The sequence below is a fragment of the Maniola hyperantus genome, chromosome Z (assembly GCF_902806685.2).
Source record: "Maniola hyperantus chromosome Z, iAphHyp1.2, whole genome shotgun sequence".
In the NCBI taxonomy this organism is placed as follows: domain Eukaryota; kingdom Metazoa; phylum Arthropoda; class Insecta; order Lepidoptera; family Nymphalidae; genus Maniola; species Maniola hyperantus.
In genome coordinates this window covers 2,539,371-2,557,164 of record NC_048564.1, presented here as the reverse complement: position 1 = coordinate 2,557,164, position 17,794 = coordinate 2,539,371, and the positions used below count along the sequence as shown (strand labels likewise).

The following is a 17,794-nucleotide window of genomic DNA, read 5'->3' as shown; positions in this document are numbered from 1 at the left end:
TTGGGGAAAAATCTGAAAACCGTGAATTTAGGGTTAGATCACACAAAAAAAATTAAATTGTGGTCATGAACTAATAATTAGTATTTTCAACTTTCGAAGTGAGTGACTATATCAAGTGGGGTATTATATGAAAGGTCTTCACCTGTAGTTTCTAAAACTGATTTTTATTTATTTTTATGCATCATAGTTTTTGAATTATCGTGCAAAATGTCGAAAAAATACGACTGTAGTGCGGAACCCTCATTGCGCGAGCCTGACTCGCACTTGGCCGGTTTTTTTTAATTAGGTTCTGTTTATAACTACTTCACTTGATTGTCTGTCTGTCTGTCCGTCTGTCGTGTCTGTCAAGAAAACCTATAGGATACTTCCCGACCTAGAATCATAAAATTTGGCAGGTAGATAGGTCTTATGGCACAAGTAAAGGAAAAAACCCTGAATTTGTAGTTACATCACAAAAAAAATGTATTCATGAACAAATAATTAGTAATCTCAATTTCCAAAGTAAGATTACTATAATATCAAGTGGGGTATCATATGAAAGGGCTTTACCTGTAGGTAAGTACATTGTAAAACAGATTTTTAGGGTTCCTTACCTCAAAAAGATAAGCGGAACCCTTGCAGGATCACTTTGATAATATATAGGATATAGTAACTAAGCGTCGAAATGTTTTTTGCCAAAAACTAATTTCTGCTAAGTTGTAAATGAGCATTTGGCCATAATGTCAGTAATTTTTTCTTATTTAGATAGGTAAATAAATGTGTTTTAAAATAAATTATGCGTTTTTATTTTATTTTATCCTTAAAGTTACTATGAATTGCAAACCCTTAAGTCGCAACCTTGAAGTATCAACCCATTCCGAAATTACCCAATTACACTTCAAAAAATAAAATGTGGTTATCTACTAAATAAATTATATTCCAATTAAAATTAATGAGGAAGTTTCAGGGCAACGTTCGATAAAATTTTCATAGATGGCGCTAAATAACCCCACCACTAAAGATGAAAAATAATACCTGTATCTATATGATCTATGCTTTAAAATGTTTAGGTCGTGTCAATCAATGACATAGATGAAGAGTAATAGCTAGAGTGCACTGCAATTTTCGGTTTTCCTTACGTTTCTTCCCCACAAAATGTGTAAACTAAAATAGAACTAATTAATTAATTTCGCATCCGATTTAAATTTAAAAAATTAAAGCACAGATCATATAGATTTAGGTATTATTTTTCATCTTTAGTGGTGGGGTTATTTAGCGCCATCTATGAAAATTTTATCGAACATTGCAATGAAACTTTCTCATAGACAAACGTATTTATGACAAATTCTTCCCATGCTCGAAATTGGCTTGTATTTGTGAGTCATGTATGAACTTGTAGCTGCCCGCATTCACCTCACCACCTGTTAATACAAAAAAATATACTCATTACTAGCTGACCCGCCCCGGCTTCGCTCGGGTGGAATTTAGAAAATCGAGGTGTGGGATGAATTTCCAAAAATCCTAGAACACGTATTTCTTTATTAGTGACCGAATACCCAAATACAAATTTTCATGCAAATAACTTGAAAAATGACGGACTTTTTATACAAACTTTCATTCCCTATTTAACCCGGGTGGAAATTCGAAAAATCTTAGTGGATACCTTTTTTCGAAATTCTCTTAACAAAGAACACACCCTTAAAATTTCATGTCTCTAGGACCAGTGATTTAGGCTGTGCGTTGATATATTATATGTCAGTCAGTCAGGACTTTGAATTTTATATATTTAGATAGATACTAATAATTAGTATTTTCAACTTTCATAGTATGTAACATTACTATACAAGTATCATATGAAAGGGCTTTCTTTACCTGTTAATTCTAAAACAGATTTTTTATGCCATACGGCCATACCCCTTCCAGGTTAGCCCGCTTTCATCTTAGCATCATCACTTTCCACCATGTGAGATTGCAGTCAACGACTAGCTTGTATCTGAATAATAAAAAACCGGCCAAGTGCGAGTCAGGCTCGCGCAATGAGGGTTCCGTATTACAGTCGTATTTTTTCGACATTTTTCAGGATAATTAAATAAAAATATGTTTTAGAATGCACAGGTGAAGCCCTTTCATGTGATACCCCACTTGATATAGTTATCTTACTTAGAAAATTGAAAATACTAATTATTAGTTCATGACCACAATTTTTTTTTTGTGTGATCTAACCCTTTTACGGTTTTCACATTTTTCCCAAAAGGCCAGCTATAAGATCTACCTACCTGCCAAATTTAATGATGTTACGTCAACGGGATGTACCCTGTAGGTTTCTTGACAGACAGACGGACAGACAGACAACAAAGTGATCCTATAAGGGTTCCGTTTTTCCTTTTGAGGTACGGAACCCTAAAAAGGAGTTCACCTGGAGCGTCCGCCCCCGCATGCACGTTGCCGATAGCGATGTCCTCAGCAGCTCCGTCACGCACCTCGGTTCTGAAGTTCGTTGGTTGAACCTGTTGAAATACTCAAACTTAATCCCAACTTCACAGCATACTTCAGGCTGAAATCTATAGTACGCAACAGGTCGAGATGGTAATCGAGGTACGAGGCCAACCTGTACAGCCTCCCCGGTGCGGGATAGCGCGGGTGACGTGCGGGGCGTCTCATACCCCGATTGCATCGACATGTCGCAAACTATACCTATATAGAGCGTACTTTGACTTTGTTCTGACTTAAGACACTTAAAACGAGCTAGATTTGGATATATGATTAGAAATCCCGCCGGAACCATGAGCCATATAACCGGAGCTTATATGTTAATCCAAGGTATAATCTATCTTCATTCCAAATTCCAGCCAAATCCGTCCAGCATTTTTTGCGTGAAAGAGTAACATACATACAAACTTTCGCCTTTTGTGTGGTTCTGTGATCTTATGCAGGTAATATGTTGGTGTGTCCATCCATGGGACTGAGAAGTGCCGGCGGACAGTAACCGACCTGTCCATCATTCCTCATCAAGTCGGGCATGACGACTCCGCCGGGGTATCTGTTGTATATCCCGTTCAAGTTGTAGTGCAAATTCATATCTGGGCCGATATTCGCTTTAAGAAGTTGCTCCCAAATACCACCTGGAAACAAATCGTACTTAATTAAAAAAATTAAACGACAATGTGGCTAATTCCATTGTACACAATCTCTAAACTAAACTAAAATGTCACGCCTAAATCTATTGCTATCCCTTTCATAATGTTGCTTGCGGAAAAGGATGGCACTAGATTTAGACCTGGTAATTTAGTTTAGTTTAGAGATTGTGTACAAGAGAATCGGCCCCAATGCCAACCCAGAAAACGAACCTAAGACTAAAAACACTTTTTCACATTCGAAAATTGCCACCATATTGTTTTTGAAAATGGCGCCAAACACAGCCACCATATTGTTTTTGAAAATGGCGCCATACACAGCCTCCATATTGTTTTTGAAAATGGCACCACACAGCCCAGCAATGTTGTTTAAAAAAAACTATAAGTAACCTGTGTTTATAGATTTATCATTAATCTAAGCCTGTATCACTTTGGACGATGTAAGGATTCTAACAATCTATATTAATATTGTAAATGCGAAAGTGTGCCTGTCTGTCAGTCTACTAGCCTTTTACTTCCCATACGGTCAACCGATTTTGGCAAAATTTGGTACTGGGATAGGTTGTATACCGGGGAAGGACATAGCCTACTTTTTATCTCGGAAAACTAGAGAGTTCCCGCAAGATTATAAAAAAAACTAAATCCACGCAGACGAAGTCGCGGGCATCATTTAGTATCCCATATATCCAAATCTGTTCAGACATTTAGAAGTTATGGTGAAACTCAAATACCCTGAAAATCTTGAAAACATATACCTACACTTCTTATTTTAGGTCAGTCGTGTAATAAACCACCACATTGTATCGGAGATAAGGTTGAAAGGTCTTCTAACATTACACGGATTCGACTGTGAGTCGAGTCGGAGTGGAGCGTAGAGGCGATAGCCGTTGGAGCCGGAAAGTTCTAGAGTGAAGACCGCATGTAAGCAAGCGTACCTAGTGTGGGACGCCCTCCAGCACGATGGATGAACTAACCATATAAAGAGCCTGGTGGGGAGTGGTACGGACCGAAGGCTGAGGACCGAGTGTGATGGCGCTCTGTAAGGAAGGCATATGACCAGCAGAGGACGTCCACAGATGATGATGATACGGATTAGAAAAGAACGCACCCTTATCGACGGACACAATCGGCCTGTTGGACTGCCATGGGTATTCGCCGTGCGCTTGAAAGTAGATAGCATACGTCGAGAGCTGAAAAAGTCAATACAATAAAATTTCTAAGTAAAAGATCTTCGCACCTCATCAACTTCACAATTTATTGAGCTCCGTGTCGGTGAAATAAATCCCATCAAAAACATTTCATGTGGTCGCCAAGACTCACAAGTTCATAATGTTTTCACTGTTAAAAAGTTATGAGATCTCCTGGGGCTGATGAGGCTTGTCCCAAGTTCAAAGTATAGCTATAGATCTTAAGTGCTCTTGACTGTACCACATTTATAACAATAAACAACAAATAACTCTACAAACCCTACATGTTGGTAAAAAGTATGCCTTGGCTGTTTAATGTTCACAAGTCAGCTGTCAGATCACATTGATACTGGTGAGATGTTTAAGGTGTTTATACGCATCTTTAGGTGTATCGACAAAACGACATCGGTGACGACGTCTATAGAGTTTCCGATAGCTCTCTGCGGATCGTGTGACGTGAACCCACGTAGCTCCGTCACCTGAATATAGTAGAACGCGAGCCAATAGGCCGTCTCGTTGGTATCCAGAAGCGCAGGGCGCGTGGAAGTCTCTACAAGAGACTTAAATACGTTGGACGTCTATCGGTTGATGACGGTAGCGCAAAGATTCTCCTCAAAACGTTTATGAGGTCAAACGAGGAATTGTTTAGTAATATTATATCGATAGGTTATCTGTGGGTCGTAAAAATTTGGTCACCTGGGTGTAATAGAGTGCGAGCCAGTACTTGCCGCCGTGGCCGACGAATGCCGTCTCGTTGACGTCCAGCAGGGTAGGGAGCGGCTGGTGCATGAAGTCAGGTGAGATACGCAGGTTGCAGCCATACCTGCGACAACACAAGTTGGGTCAAGATCTACCTATAGACCGCACTTTGATTTTGCTCACATGCAGGGACACTGAAAACAAGACCGCTATATCTATGGCATCAACCTGTTCCATTTAACTGAAACTTAGGTATAGTACGCGACAGGTCGAAATGACAATCGGGGAGACAACGCCCCGCACACCCGCAGAGCCCTCACGCTAACCCGGTGCGGGCGAGCGTGGGTGACATGCGGGCGCCTCATACCCTCATTGACATCAGGACCTGTCGCGGACTATAAGTCTGAGCAAATCCAAAGAATCTACGGTCTATAGAGCTCAGCCTTACAGTCCACCCGCCAATAGTGTTTGCGGGAGGTGAAATGTCATACTAAGCACACAATGAAGCTATACCAGTCGGGACACGCCTTCAGGATGTCGTAGGGCGCGCGGTAGTACTCGGCGCGGCGGACGATCGGGTTGCGGATGTTGAACCGCTCGTTGGGGTCGGTGAGGTTGACGCGCTTGATCTTCACGTCCCTGCGCTCGCAGATGTAGTCGTAGTGGAACTTCGGGATCGATTCCCCTCGGGAACAGTACGTGGCTGCAAAACATCGGAATGATAAAGTCGATTTCCTAGAAACTGGGGCCGTAAAATATCATTCATACTCCATACTAATATTATAAATGCGAAAGTGTGTCTGTCTGTCTGCTAGCTTTTCACGGCTCAACCGTTCAACCAATTTTGGCGAAATTTGGCACAGAGATAGCTTGCATCCCGGGAAAGGACATAGGCGACTTTCTATCCCGGAAAATTTAAGAGTTCAAAAACCTAAATCCACGCGTACGAAGTCGCGGACATCTAGTACTTAATAGTGTTTGACAAATTAAATCATCATCTAGTAAGGAGGTATATATATAGCTACCTAATAATAATTGATCCAAGGTGCCTAAAGTACGCGACAGGTCGACATAGCAGTCGGGGTGTAAGGCGGGGGGATGCCCCGCATACCAGCACCCGAGATTGTCATGACCTGTCAGGAACTATAGTCAAGGTTTCAATAACAGTCTTGTGACAACACATGGACAACACTCAATGCTACAATGCAGCCGCTATGTGGCGGTAACCCTTTTCTATGAAACTCTGGCTTTAAAATTTACAATCCTAGCGTGATCAAAAGAAAGAACAGATCATAGATTAATTATTGGTCTCGCTCCGAACAGATTCTGGCGTGAATTTATATAGGTACGTAGCAAATACTGTGAGTGCATCAGAACTCGGAAGAGTGCGATGCGTCTAACGGTTAAATAGGAGCTCACTTTTGTAGGTTCCGTCGAGAGTGGCGATGGAAGCGTACCGATCGATACAGTATCGGTAGCCCAGAACCGTTGGGTAGCGGAGGTAGGGGACTTTGCAGGAGAATCGGCCCTCTTGGTACATGGCGCCCTGGAAGCAGAAGGCTGCGTTAGCGAGCTGGGACAGGCTGCGGTTAGCGCTATCAGCACAGAATACTTAACAGAATAGTTTTCGGCAAACAACTTAGACCTGAAGCAGCGTAGTGGGAAAAAGTTGGCGAGTCTGGGAAGTGAAAGTCGATGTATCAACCAATCACGTGCACTCGCGCCGACTGATCAACCAATCGAGTGCACCCGCCATTCGCGTTAATACTCAAGTTGTTTGTACGCACTGTACGCAGTCAGGTCGAGATGGCAATCGGGGAGGGAACGCCTATACGCACATAGCCCCCGCACTAAACCAGTGCGGGCGAGCGCAGGTGTGCAGGGCATCCCCCCGCCTCATACCCCGATTGCTATCTCGACCTGTCGCGGACTTTATCTTTCAAGTACAAAAGTATCGCTCGTTAGAGAAACTTGTCATTCCATTACCTACCACATTCCTGTGACTACTGATATCATCAAACTCTGGTCGCTGACTATAAGCCAATTACTACTCATGGCTACGTCGCTACTAACAATCATGATCGAGGGTAGTCAAGGTAGGGCAGTGGCGTGCACAGGAGTTCAAGCCAGGGTATGCATTTAGGTATGAACTTATTTTACGGCAGGTTATAATGAAAAATAAGCATTGATTTATTACAATGAGGGTAAGCAGTGCGTTTATGCTTCTATGAGCTGCACGCCACTGGGTAGGAGGGGATCAAGGTTGGAAGGGAGTCAAGGTGAGAGAGAGTCAAGGTCAGAGAGAGTCAAGGTCAGAAGGGATCAAGGTTGGAAGGGAGTCAAGGTCAGAGGGGATCAAGGTTGGAAGGGAGTCAAGGTCAGAGAGAGTCAACGTCAGAGGGGATCAAGGTTGGAAGGATGATTGATAGGGAGTCAAGGTCAGAGAGAGTCAAGGGCAGAGGGGACTCAAGGTCAGAGAGAGTCCAGGTCAGAGGTGATCAAGGTATGAAGGGAGTCAAGGTCAGAGAGAGTCAATGTCAGAGGGGACTAAAGGTTAGAGGAGATCAAGGTCAGAGAGAATCGTGGTTTGAGGGGACTCAAGGTCAGGCCGGGCTAAGGCTCATAGGGGTTCAAGGGCGGCATCAAAGTCAGAAGGGATCAAGATCAATTGGTCGCAGGTCAGCAACCGAACGGTACTTGCTGTTGGCTTGTTTACCGGGGCGTCAGGGAAAAGGTATATATACCCGCGGGCTGATTACGTAAAACGTTGCAGTAGCGACAACAACGCGACAGCAGTAGCAATGCGACAGTTCATAGATTGTCCGATAGAGGGTGAACTAGAGCTCGATTGCGGTCTGCTCTGTAAAGCCACATAGAGTTAAGCCGTTGTTACGTGTGACGTTTGACAGCAATGATCGCGAGATTTACGCCTGTCGCAAGCCTGTCGCGAGATTCGTAAGCACCCCACCGTGCACGGTCACACCTTTCTGAATGCGGCGTACCTTGCAGATGACGCTGCGGCGGCCGGGCGGGCGCGACACACCGCCGAAGCAGTAGCTACGCGTCCCGTTGATCATTATCTCCGTGGCGCCACCGTGGGACACGAGAGTGATGCCGTTGATGCCGGCCAGCGCGAACCGCTGCAGGCCAGCACGCTTGCGCACCTCCACGTTGTTCTTCATGCTCATCGTGTTGGCGATCGCCTGCCAGCCGTACACGAACTCGTGCATGGGCCCTGCGATCGATAATGCACACGACATGGCGCGGCGACAGAAATGCCATCAAAACATTTAAAAATATAAAAAATTGCCAAGTTTCTATTTCTGGTTCTACAAGCACCTAAGCGTCCTAGCCTTCTTTGCCGCAAAGTGCCACGCGAAGGCAGCGCGGCTGCAGCGCTGCGTCCGCGCTGATTTATAATTTCGATCGATGAAATGATGAAATTCCGCAGGATGGGTGGTAGTGCTGCAGTCGCGCGTTTTTATTTATATGCCTACCTACGCTGCTTCCGCGTGGCACTTTGTGGCTAATTTGAAGGCCCTTAGTGACAAATAGGACAAATAAGAGACCTTTGTCTTATCTGCGAGTATTTTTTCATATTTAGTAACCTATGTCAGGTACAAAATTGTAATTATTATTATTGGTTTAGGGTCAGTATGTATTTTCTCTCGCAGGGTCTTAAAAATGCCGTGGGTTGCTTCGAGAAAACTGAAAAGGATGTATGTGTTCGTGTTCTTTTGTGGACTTAGTGCGGGCATTATCGATTAATTTAGGTAGGTAACGTCGTTTACATGGTCATTGCGTAAGTGTGCGTGCATGTCGGACCAATCAGTCGCGAGCAAGCGCTGTCAAACGCACACATTAAGTGTACCTTACGTATACCGATACGACTTAAACACAAGCATGAGTCAGTGGCCTTCGTGAAATGCAAGAACTATAACACGAAGTGACAGTTATCATATTTTAAGGTTGCCTACTTTAAATATTATTTAACTACACTGTCCATCTTGGCGAATGCGTCGGGCATGAGGCCAGCAATCAGAGGTCGCCTGCTGCACCCGTCATCGGACTGCATAGGCCCGATCTCCTCGTTAAATCGTGAGATGTTGCTGTAATGCGCACGGTACCGGGCACGCCACGTCACCACAACTCGTCCAACAGATGAAGGGAATCGTACCGATGCCGAAGCTGTCACCGTCGAGGATGTTGAACATCTCGGCGAAGGAGTCGGGCATGAGGCCGGCGATCACGGTGGACGCCTGCATCCCGTCATCGGGCAGCATGGGCCCGATTTCGTCAGCCGGCGTTGTGAACGCGTGCGAGATGTTACTGTAGTGCGAGCGGGCCCCGGCGCCCTGTTTACAAAATTAGAAAATACAGAATAGGTATATTGGATTTTCATCTCCACAAGAAACATCACCAATGACTTTGCTCAAACTTAAGACTCTATTAAAGGAAACAACGTTATATCACTGGCAAAATTAACTGAAACTAATGTCTGAGCAAAGTCAAAGTGTGCTTTATGGATCTCAACTTTGGGCTGAGATCTATAGAGCCTAGGTACTTTATCTTTGTTCAGACTTAAAATACTGTTAAGTAAAGCGGGACAGCGTTATATCGATAGCATAAATCTGTCGCGTTTTTACTGAAACTTCAGTCTGAGCAAAGTCAAAGTACCTATAATAAACGCTCTATAAATCTTAGCCTCGAGTCGATAATTTATATTAGACTAACCACGATACCATAATATCATGAGGTTTGCCATCCAGCGGAAAGGCGGTGGGTGGCTCAAGCTATCTACGACAAATTCTATCCTTGAGATCATGGTTCCCTGATCTAAGGCTCACATGTAAGTACACGATTGTTTGATCCGATGGGCAGAAAGTACCTGCGATGGAATACTCACCTTTGTAACACAAACAGCCAGCATTAAGCACAATACAAACCACATCGTGTCCGTGTTCCCTCCCATTAAACAAAACTTAAAACAATCAATCGTTAAAAATAATAATTGGCACGACACATAAAAGCGAGTGTATAACGACTTGTTATACTAATTTGGCTATAACTTACTTCACGATCTTTATAGTAGGTATCATCATCATCATCAACTAATAGACGTCCACAGCTGGACATAGGTCTCTTGTAGGAACTTCCACACGCCACGGTCTTGCGCCGTCTGGATCCAGCGGCTCCCTGCGACTCGTCTGATGCCGTCCGTCCACCTAGTGGGGGGTCTTCCAACGCTGCGTTTTCCGGGGCGAGGTCGCCATTCCAGCACCTTAGGATCCCAACGTCTATCTTTCAACGTCTATCGATCGATTGATTGATGTTCGCAACATTCGTTCCAATTTTTAGCTCTATGCGAATTATTATAACCTTGAATGTCTATTTTGACCGGACTGTAATATAATTTATATCCCTAGTGTGAAATGAGCTTTAAGTCTGAGTAAAGTCAAAGTACCTACATTCTATAACTAATAAGTAGTACCTACATCTTTAGGTATTCGTTAATATGCAACAACGGGTCAATAATACGAAGTCATTTAAAAATATATTCTTTATTTCATTTTACAGCAATCAGAACTTAGATCTTAATAAAACTGTAACAGGGTGGACCTAATGTGTATCAATACGAATAGTACTTCAAAAATTATAATTACATTTAAGGGGACTCAGTTCAGTGCTTTCTTCATACAAACGTAGGAGGGAAATTACAACAATATTCGATATTGTGCGCACAAAACTAAGAATTATATCGATTTATCTCATGATTATCTAGGTTTATTGATATATAAAACATTGAAAAAAATATTGATTTAAAAGTTACGAGGCTCAAAAGATTCTTATTTTAACACTAAATTAATGACAACTTTGGATTTAAATAAATAAGATTAGGGGTATGAAAATTCTAAATCAATTTATCATTAGACGTAGTTTATTTATTCATTACTTGAAATAACTTTACTTTGCAAACATAAATTCAGCGGTTTTTAAAAAAAAATACTTTTCCTAAACCCTTTTCGCGCGCTTGATTTCAGTGAAAATCATCGTGCCTCTCAACTTTCCCATACAATGTCAAGTGAAAAGCAAACAATATGTTACCCACGTGCGCTGCCAATTTCGGTCGAGCGTCCTGCGTCACCTTAAATCTTATTTACAGAGTGGTACAGAGATGTGACGCCTAAAAAAATTAAAACACCTAATATCAAGGGGTACCCAAACCACCCCCATGTACGGTACGTGCATCGATTTTTAGTAGTTTAGAGGAGATATTATTTTTTTACTGTTACAAAACGTCAAGACATAAAAATAATTAAAAATGGCGCCAAGCATTTTTAAAAACTTCCGTGAACTTACCACTTTAGAAATAATAAAAAAACAGACCTTAATAGGGGTTTATTTTATGTAAATTGTCTCCAAAGTAAAGGAGTGCCTTTTTTAATCCAAAATTAATCCATAATTTTCGTTAAATACTAGTATCAAGATAATCCAGAGGAAACTTTGGTACAAGCTCAATAAAATAAAATGTTAATTTTAGATTTCGGCAATCGTACTAGCTTTTGACAAGAAACTAGATTGTACGGATGTTACAACTAAAGTACGAAAAGTGAAAATGATTCCACACTTCCAGCTATTAAAAGAAAACGATGCATATACTTTAAATTTCATCATCATCATCACCATCATCATCATGATCAAACCAGCACCAGCTCACTACAGAGCACGGGTCTCCTCTCAGAGTGAGAAGAGTTTTGGCCATAGTCTACCACGCTGGTCATGTGCGGATTGGTAGACTTCACACACCTTTGAGAACATTATGGAGAACTCTCAGGCATGCAGGTTTTCTCACGATGTTTTCCTTCACCGTTTAAGCAAGTGATATTTATTGATTATTATTTTAAGTGAATTTAGTTTAGTTTAGAGATTATCAACAATTGTCACAATCTCTAAACTAAATTAACAGGTCTAAATCTAGTGCTCATGGAATCAGCCACATTGTTTCACTAATTGACCAATGTGGCTAATTCCGTTGTACACAATCTCTAAACTAAACAAAAATGGCACGTCTAAATCTATTACTATCCCTTTCATAATGTTGCTTGCGGAAAAGGATAGCACTAGATTTAGACCTGTTAATTTAGTTTAGCTCAGAGACAGTGTACAAAAGAATCGGCCCCAATTTTATTCTAAATTTAGATATCGTAGTAGATATCGCAGTCCTATAAAAAAAAGTGTACAGATCACTCACGCAAACATGAATACAATAATAAATAGTTAAAACAACTTACGTCAATTTTGTGTATTTATCTGTTGGCAAATCAATCTAATAAAATAAAATTTTGATATCTACAAGCGTAACAAAGTATCTGTTTACAATTTAAATCGATATAGCGAGTGCAAAACGAGTAGTCTAATCTGAAGTTGTGCAGATCATAGGCAAGGATTAAATACACAACTCTAGCTGAGATCTGTTTTCTTCGCCTAAAAAAGTGTAGTTTTCAGGGTTCGTGAAATGTATACGTGAATTTGTTTATGTCACCACAACTTCTAAATCAAACTTCTGTCTGGAATTTGAACTGTGGATGTATGGAGTATCGTTAGAATCCTTACATCATCCCGAGTTACACTGCCTGAAAATTTTCATTAAAATTGTGGCTGTATGGCGTCATTTACAAAATGTAATTATTGTTCTTTTTAGTTCGTTTCTAGGCAAGACAGTTGTGTCTTTTTAATTTTTTTACAAATTGTACAAGTACAATGCGCAGTCATACCCTAGTGCCCTTGTATACGGCATTATGCTGACATGGAATCTTATTTTCGGGTTGTGCCAAACATGACACAGTTTACTCTTCTTTTGCTTGAGGCATTTTGACTTCAGTGCTCAAGTCGTGGAGGCGCCAGGATAACCAACCCTTAGGCATAACAAGATGTTATGTTGTGTGCACAACTTATAAAAATAAACGTTTTTCAAGTTCCGTAACTCATAGGATCTCTTTGTAGTCTGTCTGTCTGCCTGTCGTGTCTGTCAAGGGAATCAAAACCTATAGGGTACTTCCATTGACCTATTTTCATGAAATTTGGCAGATAGCAATATCTTATGGCACAAATATTCTACAAAGGGACGAATCAAAACTGTGAACTTGTGTACCATCACAAAAAAAAAATTAAAAAAAAATCTTGAATGACACCAATCCAACTCACACTTGACCGGTTATTTCTTTTTCATATACGCCTTGTATTCAAATTGGACTAACTGTTTGCGCGCACTTGCGACGAGAATAAAATGGCACTGTCACACGGTGTGCACGGCACAGGCGGGACGGGGCAGCGCGAGCGGCGGCAATAGCTCGAGAAAGCGCTGCAGCTCAGGGTAGTAGTCAGAGCAGGTCCACGTGTCGTCGTGCGCGCCGGGCAGCGCAGCGTGGCGCCGCACGGTCGCGCCGCAGCGCGCCAGCAGTGCGCGCGCCATGCGCGGCGGCACCAGTGCATCCAACGAGCCGCACACCACCAGCGTGCCGCACCGCACGCCTCGCATTTTTCGCGCCGACATGTACTGCAACACGTCATTGCCACCCTCAACACTCACCATTTTGTCGATTAAACTATAGTTTATTTTTTAATCCCAGAGACCAAAATGACAGCTAAAAATGTCAAACTTAAAATAATGATACCAGCTTAACAAAAATAGAGTGGTCTTCATGGTTCCGGTTCAGATTAAAATTGTTGATAAAATAATATATTGTGCATAGCGAGTAAAAAAACAAGCTATTAAAAAGTAGAACTAATCACATATTATTAAAAATATAAAAATAATTCACCTAAGGAATTTTTCACTAGTATGTAAAACTCATAAATTGAGAACCGGCCCATACTTATTTCATTTCAATTGGAATTATTTTCAACACATTTTGCTGTCTTTGTAATGAGACAGCAAACACAAGCTCACAAGAAAACCTATAAATGTTTTATTGGTAATTAGTATCAATTGCACTGCAGCACTATTGAAGAGCCAGCCGTAAAGAACAGGCAACACACGAAACGTTATTTTGATCTCCGGGATTAAAAAATAGACTATAACTGTTACTTTTTCAGGGTTACGTAATGAGTGAGATGTGTGAAATACCTTGTTTTTGTGGCAGAACATCGGCAGCCAGTCCAAGCACCGCCATTTGAGAATGACGCGCGCCATGTCGGGAATGCTGGTAAAGGTGTTCTCCACGATGAGCGCCCACACGCGCTCGCGGTACTGCGGTCGTGACGCCAGGTCGATGGCGACTGCCCCGCCTGCCACACAGGGGATAAATTTTTTTATATTACATCCATACTAATATTATAAATGCGAAAGTGTGTCTGTCTGTCTGCTAGCTTTTCACGGCTCAACCGTGCAACCGATTTTGACGAAATTTGGTACAGAGATAGCTTGCATCCCGGGGAACGACATTGCGTGTTGCCAGTGATGACATATGGATCCGAGACATGGTCGCTCACTATGGGCCTCATAAGAAAGCTCAGTCACTCAGCGGGCGATGGAGAGAGGTATGCTTGGAGTTTCTCTACGTGATCAAATCAGAAATGAGGAGATCCATAGGAGAACTAGAGTAACCGACATAGCTCAATGGGTTGCGAAGCTGAAGTGGCAATGGGCAGGGCACATAGTTTGTACAACCGATAGACGTTGGGGTCAAGGTGCTGGAATTGTAACCTCGCACCAGAAGAGGCAGCGTTGGAAGTCCCCCCCACTAGGTGGACGGACGACATCAGACGAGTCGCAGGGAGCCGCTCGATTCAGGAGGCGCAAGACCGTTGCGTGTGGAAGTCCCTACAAGATATGTACCTATGTCCAGCAGCTATCGGTTAACAATGGTAAAAGGTCCGTGATCTTCTCCAGAAAGTCTTGTAAGCATAATAATATAAATACACTTACCCAGTGATCTGCCGAATACAATAATTTGCGAGTGATCAATATCACTTCTCTGCATTATGTATTCGAAAGCACTCTGGGCATCGATATACAGTCCCTGCTCAGACGGAGAGCCTTCTGATAAACCGTAGCCTCTGTACTCTACTAGAAGAACGTTTATGTTCAGTTTGTGATAGAACCCGGAGACATTCGCTAGTCTGCAATACAAAAAGAAAAGAAGTATTAGCAAATTACTTTTTCTTGTCTTTATATCTTCTATCTGCGATCACTTTTTGAACTTTAAACAGATCCAGCAATCTGATTTTTAAAAAAAATCTTTTTTATTCGAATAAACTTTTACATGTACTTTCGAATAGTCGGATGCATCTACCACTGGTTCGGAATGCCTTTCTTATATATCTTCAAGATGAAGTTTATAATACTACTATATGATGCCCGCGACTTCATCCGCGTGGATTTAGGTTGTTAAAAGTCCAGTGAAAACTCTTTGTTGTTCTGGGATAAAAAGTAGCCTTTGTCGTTTCTCGGGATGCAACCTATCGCTGTACCAAATTTAGTCAATCCAGAAGTGTCCAGCTTCTGGATTCTAGTCTATGCACATATACAGTCTCGTGAGTAACAGTGTGACTCAACAGGATTGGTTTTCCCGTTGAGTCACATCTATATATTATGCTGATGGAGATGCATCATACGCCCACCTACTAATCGGAGGTCGGGGGTTTGATCCCAAGCACGCACCTCTAACTTTTCGGTGTTATGTGTATTTTAATTATTTAAATATCACTTGCTTTAACGGTGAAGGAAAACATAGTGAGGAAACCTGCGCATGCCTGTGAGTTCTCTATAATGTTCTCAAAGGTGTGTGAAGTCTGCCAATCCGCACTTGGCTAGCATGGTAGACTATGACCTAAGCCCTTCTCACTCGGAGAGGAGATCCTTGCTCTGTAGTGAGCCGGTGATGGGTTGATCATGATGATGATGATTGCATAGTGCAGAATAAAGGCATCAATAACTCACCTCTGACCCATGTTACCCGCATTGCCATGAAAAAATATCATAGTAGGCTTGCGGTGGCTGTCGGTGGCTTGCAGTATGAGGAACATGTGTATCTTGAGGCCATCCTTAGTCTTGAGCTTGATACTCTCATAAGGCAGCTTGTAGTTACTGGGCTGCAGTACGAATACCCGCGAATCAGGTGGGTCATTGGGATAGTAGAGTAGCAAGTCCTGTGCATTGTACAGGATCCCTGGTGGCGCAACAACGATATTATCCATACTATACTTAATATTATACACAGAGCCGTATTTATCCTATTGGAGGCCCTGGGCACATTAGAATAATGGGGCCTAATCTTTTTGGGTTGGGGGTTAAAAACAAGAAGGATTAAATATAAGTCAGTCTTGACTAGTAACAATCTCAATGGTCCTTTGTTTGAGAGGACCTTTTTGACCTTTGATTATATAATAAATATGTATTTCGGTAATAAAATATCAATTGGTCGGTTATAGTTTGAGACTAGTGGGTCCCTGTTGATCGTGGGCCCTGGTTACGTGCCCAGTGGGAAAGAGGGGCCTGATTATACATGCGAAAGTGTGTCTACCTGTAAACTGTGTTTTGTTGTCCACCACAAGGTGGCCAAGAGGCCCAGAATCCCAAGACAAGCTGAGTGAAGAATTTTCTTTATTAGTTTCACCACTGCAATGTATTATGTAGTTAACTCCACACTGGTGAGTGATGATAAGCAGCCAGTCAGCCACCATAGCGTTGTGATTATATGAACAGTAAGATACTTGGGAGGACATTATACTAAACGCATAAGGATGTGTGCAGTGGGATTTGTAATACAATTAACTGCACATGCAAAAACTATATGAACTCCTTTTTTCATTAAATTAGGCAGCACCCATTGAATGTGCTGCTTCAATAAAAAAGCTTGGGAATGAGTTGCTTAACAGCCTTGTGATAGTTCTAATAAGTTAAAGTGATTTTGTAAAGTGGTGATAGTTAAAAGAATACCCGGCTGAGTTTGTTGTGGGCTCTTCTCAGACCTGGGCGCGTTTGGAACCCTCATAGCTCGTTTAGTTTTAAGTTCGCATAAAAATTATCACATCATCTTACAAATGCAAACCGACTATCAAAAAGCGTAATTTTTTTACCTACTTCGAATAAACGTTTTGACTTTGACTTTGACTTCATTTAATTCATGACTGGTACTGCAATTCCATCTCAAAATTGCTTGGGATTTCTCTGATAATACTGTAAACACCCTCTATCCCACTAGAGCTAAGACTCAATATCGAAATAAGACTCAAAGCCATATTCACTCGAAATAAAAGCACCATGTACAAAACTATCAATTTCAATGACTTATTTAATTAGGCACCATCCAATGATCCACTTTTATTTTTGAAACTAAAGACATATTCAAAGTTTGATAATACGTACCCGTAATTCCAAACGTTAGAACCGTAAAAGCTAGGAGCACACCGTACAACCAAAAAATTATAAAACTCGAAAATAAAGTAAATGTGGACACAACCCATAGCCTGTACAGTAATACTCGAAGTATGTGATACATTATCTTGATTTTTCAAAATATTCGTTTATCATTTTTGTGTAAAATTTTTGAAAACATTAGAAATTTATTATCATTATTGTTTTATTCCTTGGAGTAAATGTATTCTGTGCTTCTACCTACTAATATCTTAACTCTCCGTTTACATTTGTATAAAAACGAGGCAGCTTGCAGTCCTTTGCATAGTAAATTTTATAATGTTTGGAAATCTGCTTTAACAAGTATGAAAGTGTGAATTAATGGAATTAATTAAAGATTTAAAATCAAAATTAAAATTCTGGAGCCTGAATAAGGT

The 17,794-nt window shown here is 41.6% G+C and overlaps 3 protein-coding genes across 3 annotated transcripts in view; all 3 read right to left on the bottom strand.

Moving 5' to 3' along the window:
- LOC117995400 (chromatin complexes subunit BAP18) overlaps positions 1-17,794 on the bottom strand; it is a 102,758-nt gene that overhangs the window by 45,064 nt on the left and 39,900 nt on the right. The gene's annotated exons all lie outside the window — the stretch shown is intronic.
- Positions 879-9,957, bottom strand: LOC117995328 (uncharacterized). The gene is made up of 10 exons (XM_034983331.2): positions 9,906-9,957; positions 9,177-9,354; positions 8,002-8,234; positions 6,419-6,545; positions 5,513-5,702; positions 4,997-5,123; positions 4,222-4,303; positions 2,971-3,101; positions 2,396-2,486; positions 879-1,400 (listed from the first exon to the last, which is right to left on the bottom strand). The coding sequence occupies exons 1-10, from the start codon at positions 9,948-9,950 to the stop codon at positions 1,315-1,317; spliced, it is 1,290 nt and encodes a 429-aa protein (XP_034839222.2). The 5' UTR covers positions 9,951-9,957; the 3' UTR covers positions 879-1,314.
- Positions 10,528-17,781, bottom strand: Bem46 (abhydrolase domain containing 13-like protein Bem46). The gene is made up of 5 exons (XM_034983332.2): positions 17,370-17,781; positions 15,942-16,170; positions 14,928-15,121; positions 14,127-14,287; positions 10,528-13,556 (listed from the first exon to the last, which is right to left on the bottom strand). Exons 1-5 carry the CDS (start codon positions 17,500-17,502, stop codon positions 13,296-13,298), a joined length of 978 nt encoding a protein of 325 aa, XP_034839223.1. The 5' UTR covers positions 17,503-17,781; the 3' UTR covers positions 10,528-13,295.

Excerpts from the sequence above, each read along its gene's own strand:
- LOC117995328 (XM_034983331.2), bottom strand. The coding sequence starts at position 9,950 with ATGTGGTTTGTATTGTGCTTAATGCTGGCTGTTTGTGTTACAAAG. Across the intron at positions 8,235-9,176 it reads CGGTGACAGCTTCGGCATCG|GGCCCATGCACGAGTTCGTG; the intron begins GTACGATTCCCT and ends TATCGATCGCAG. Across the intron at positions 5,703-6,418 it reads TCTCGACGGAACCTACAAAA|CCACGTACTGTTCCCGAGGG; the intron begins GTGAGCTCCTAT and ends GATGTTTTGCAG.
- Bem46 (XM_034983332.2), bottom strand. The coding sequence starts at position 17,502 with ATGTATCACATACTTCGAGTATTACTGTACAGGCTATGGGTTGTGTCC. Across the intron at positions 16,171-17,369 it reads TCTAACGTTTGGAATTACGG|GGATCCTGTACAATGCACAG; the intron begins GTACGTATTATC and ends TTGCGCCACCAG. Across the intron at positions 15,122-15,941 it reads GCGGGTAACATGGGTCAGAG|ACTAGCGAATGTCTCCGGGT; the intron begins GTGAGTTATTGA and ends TTTGTATTGCAG.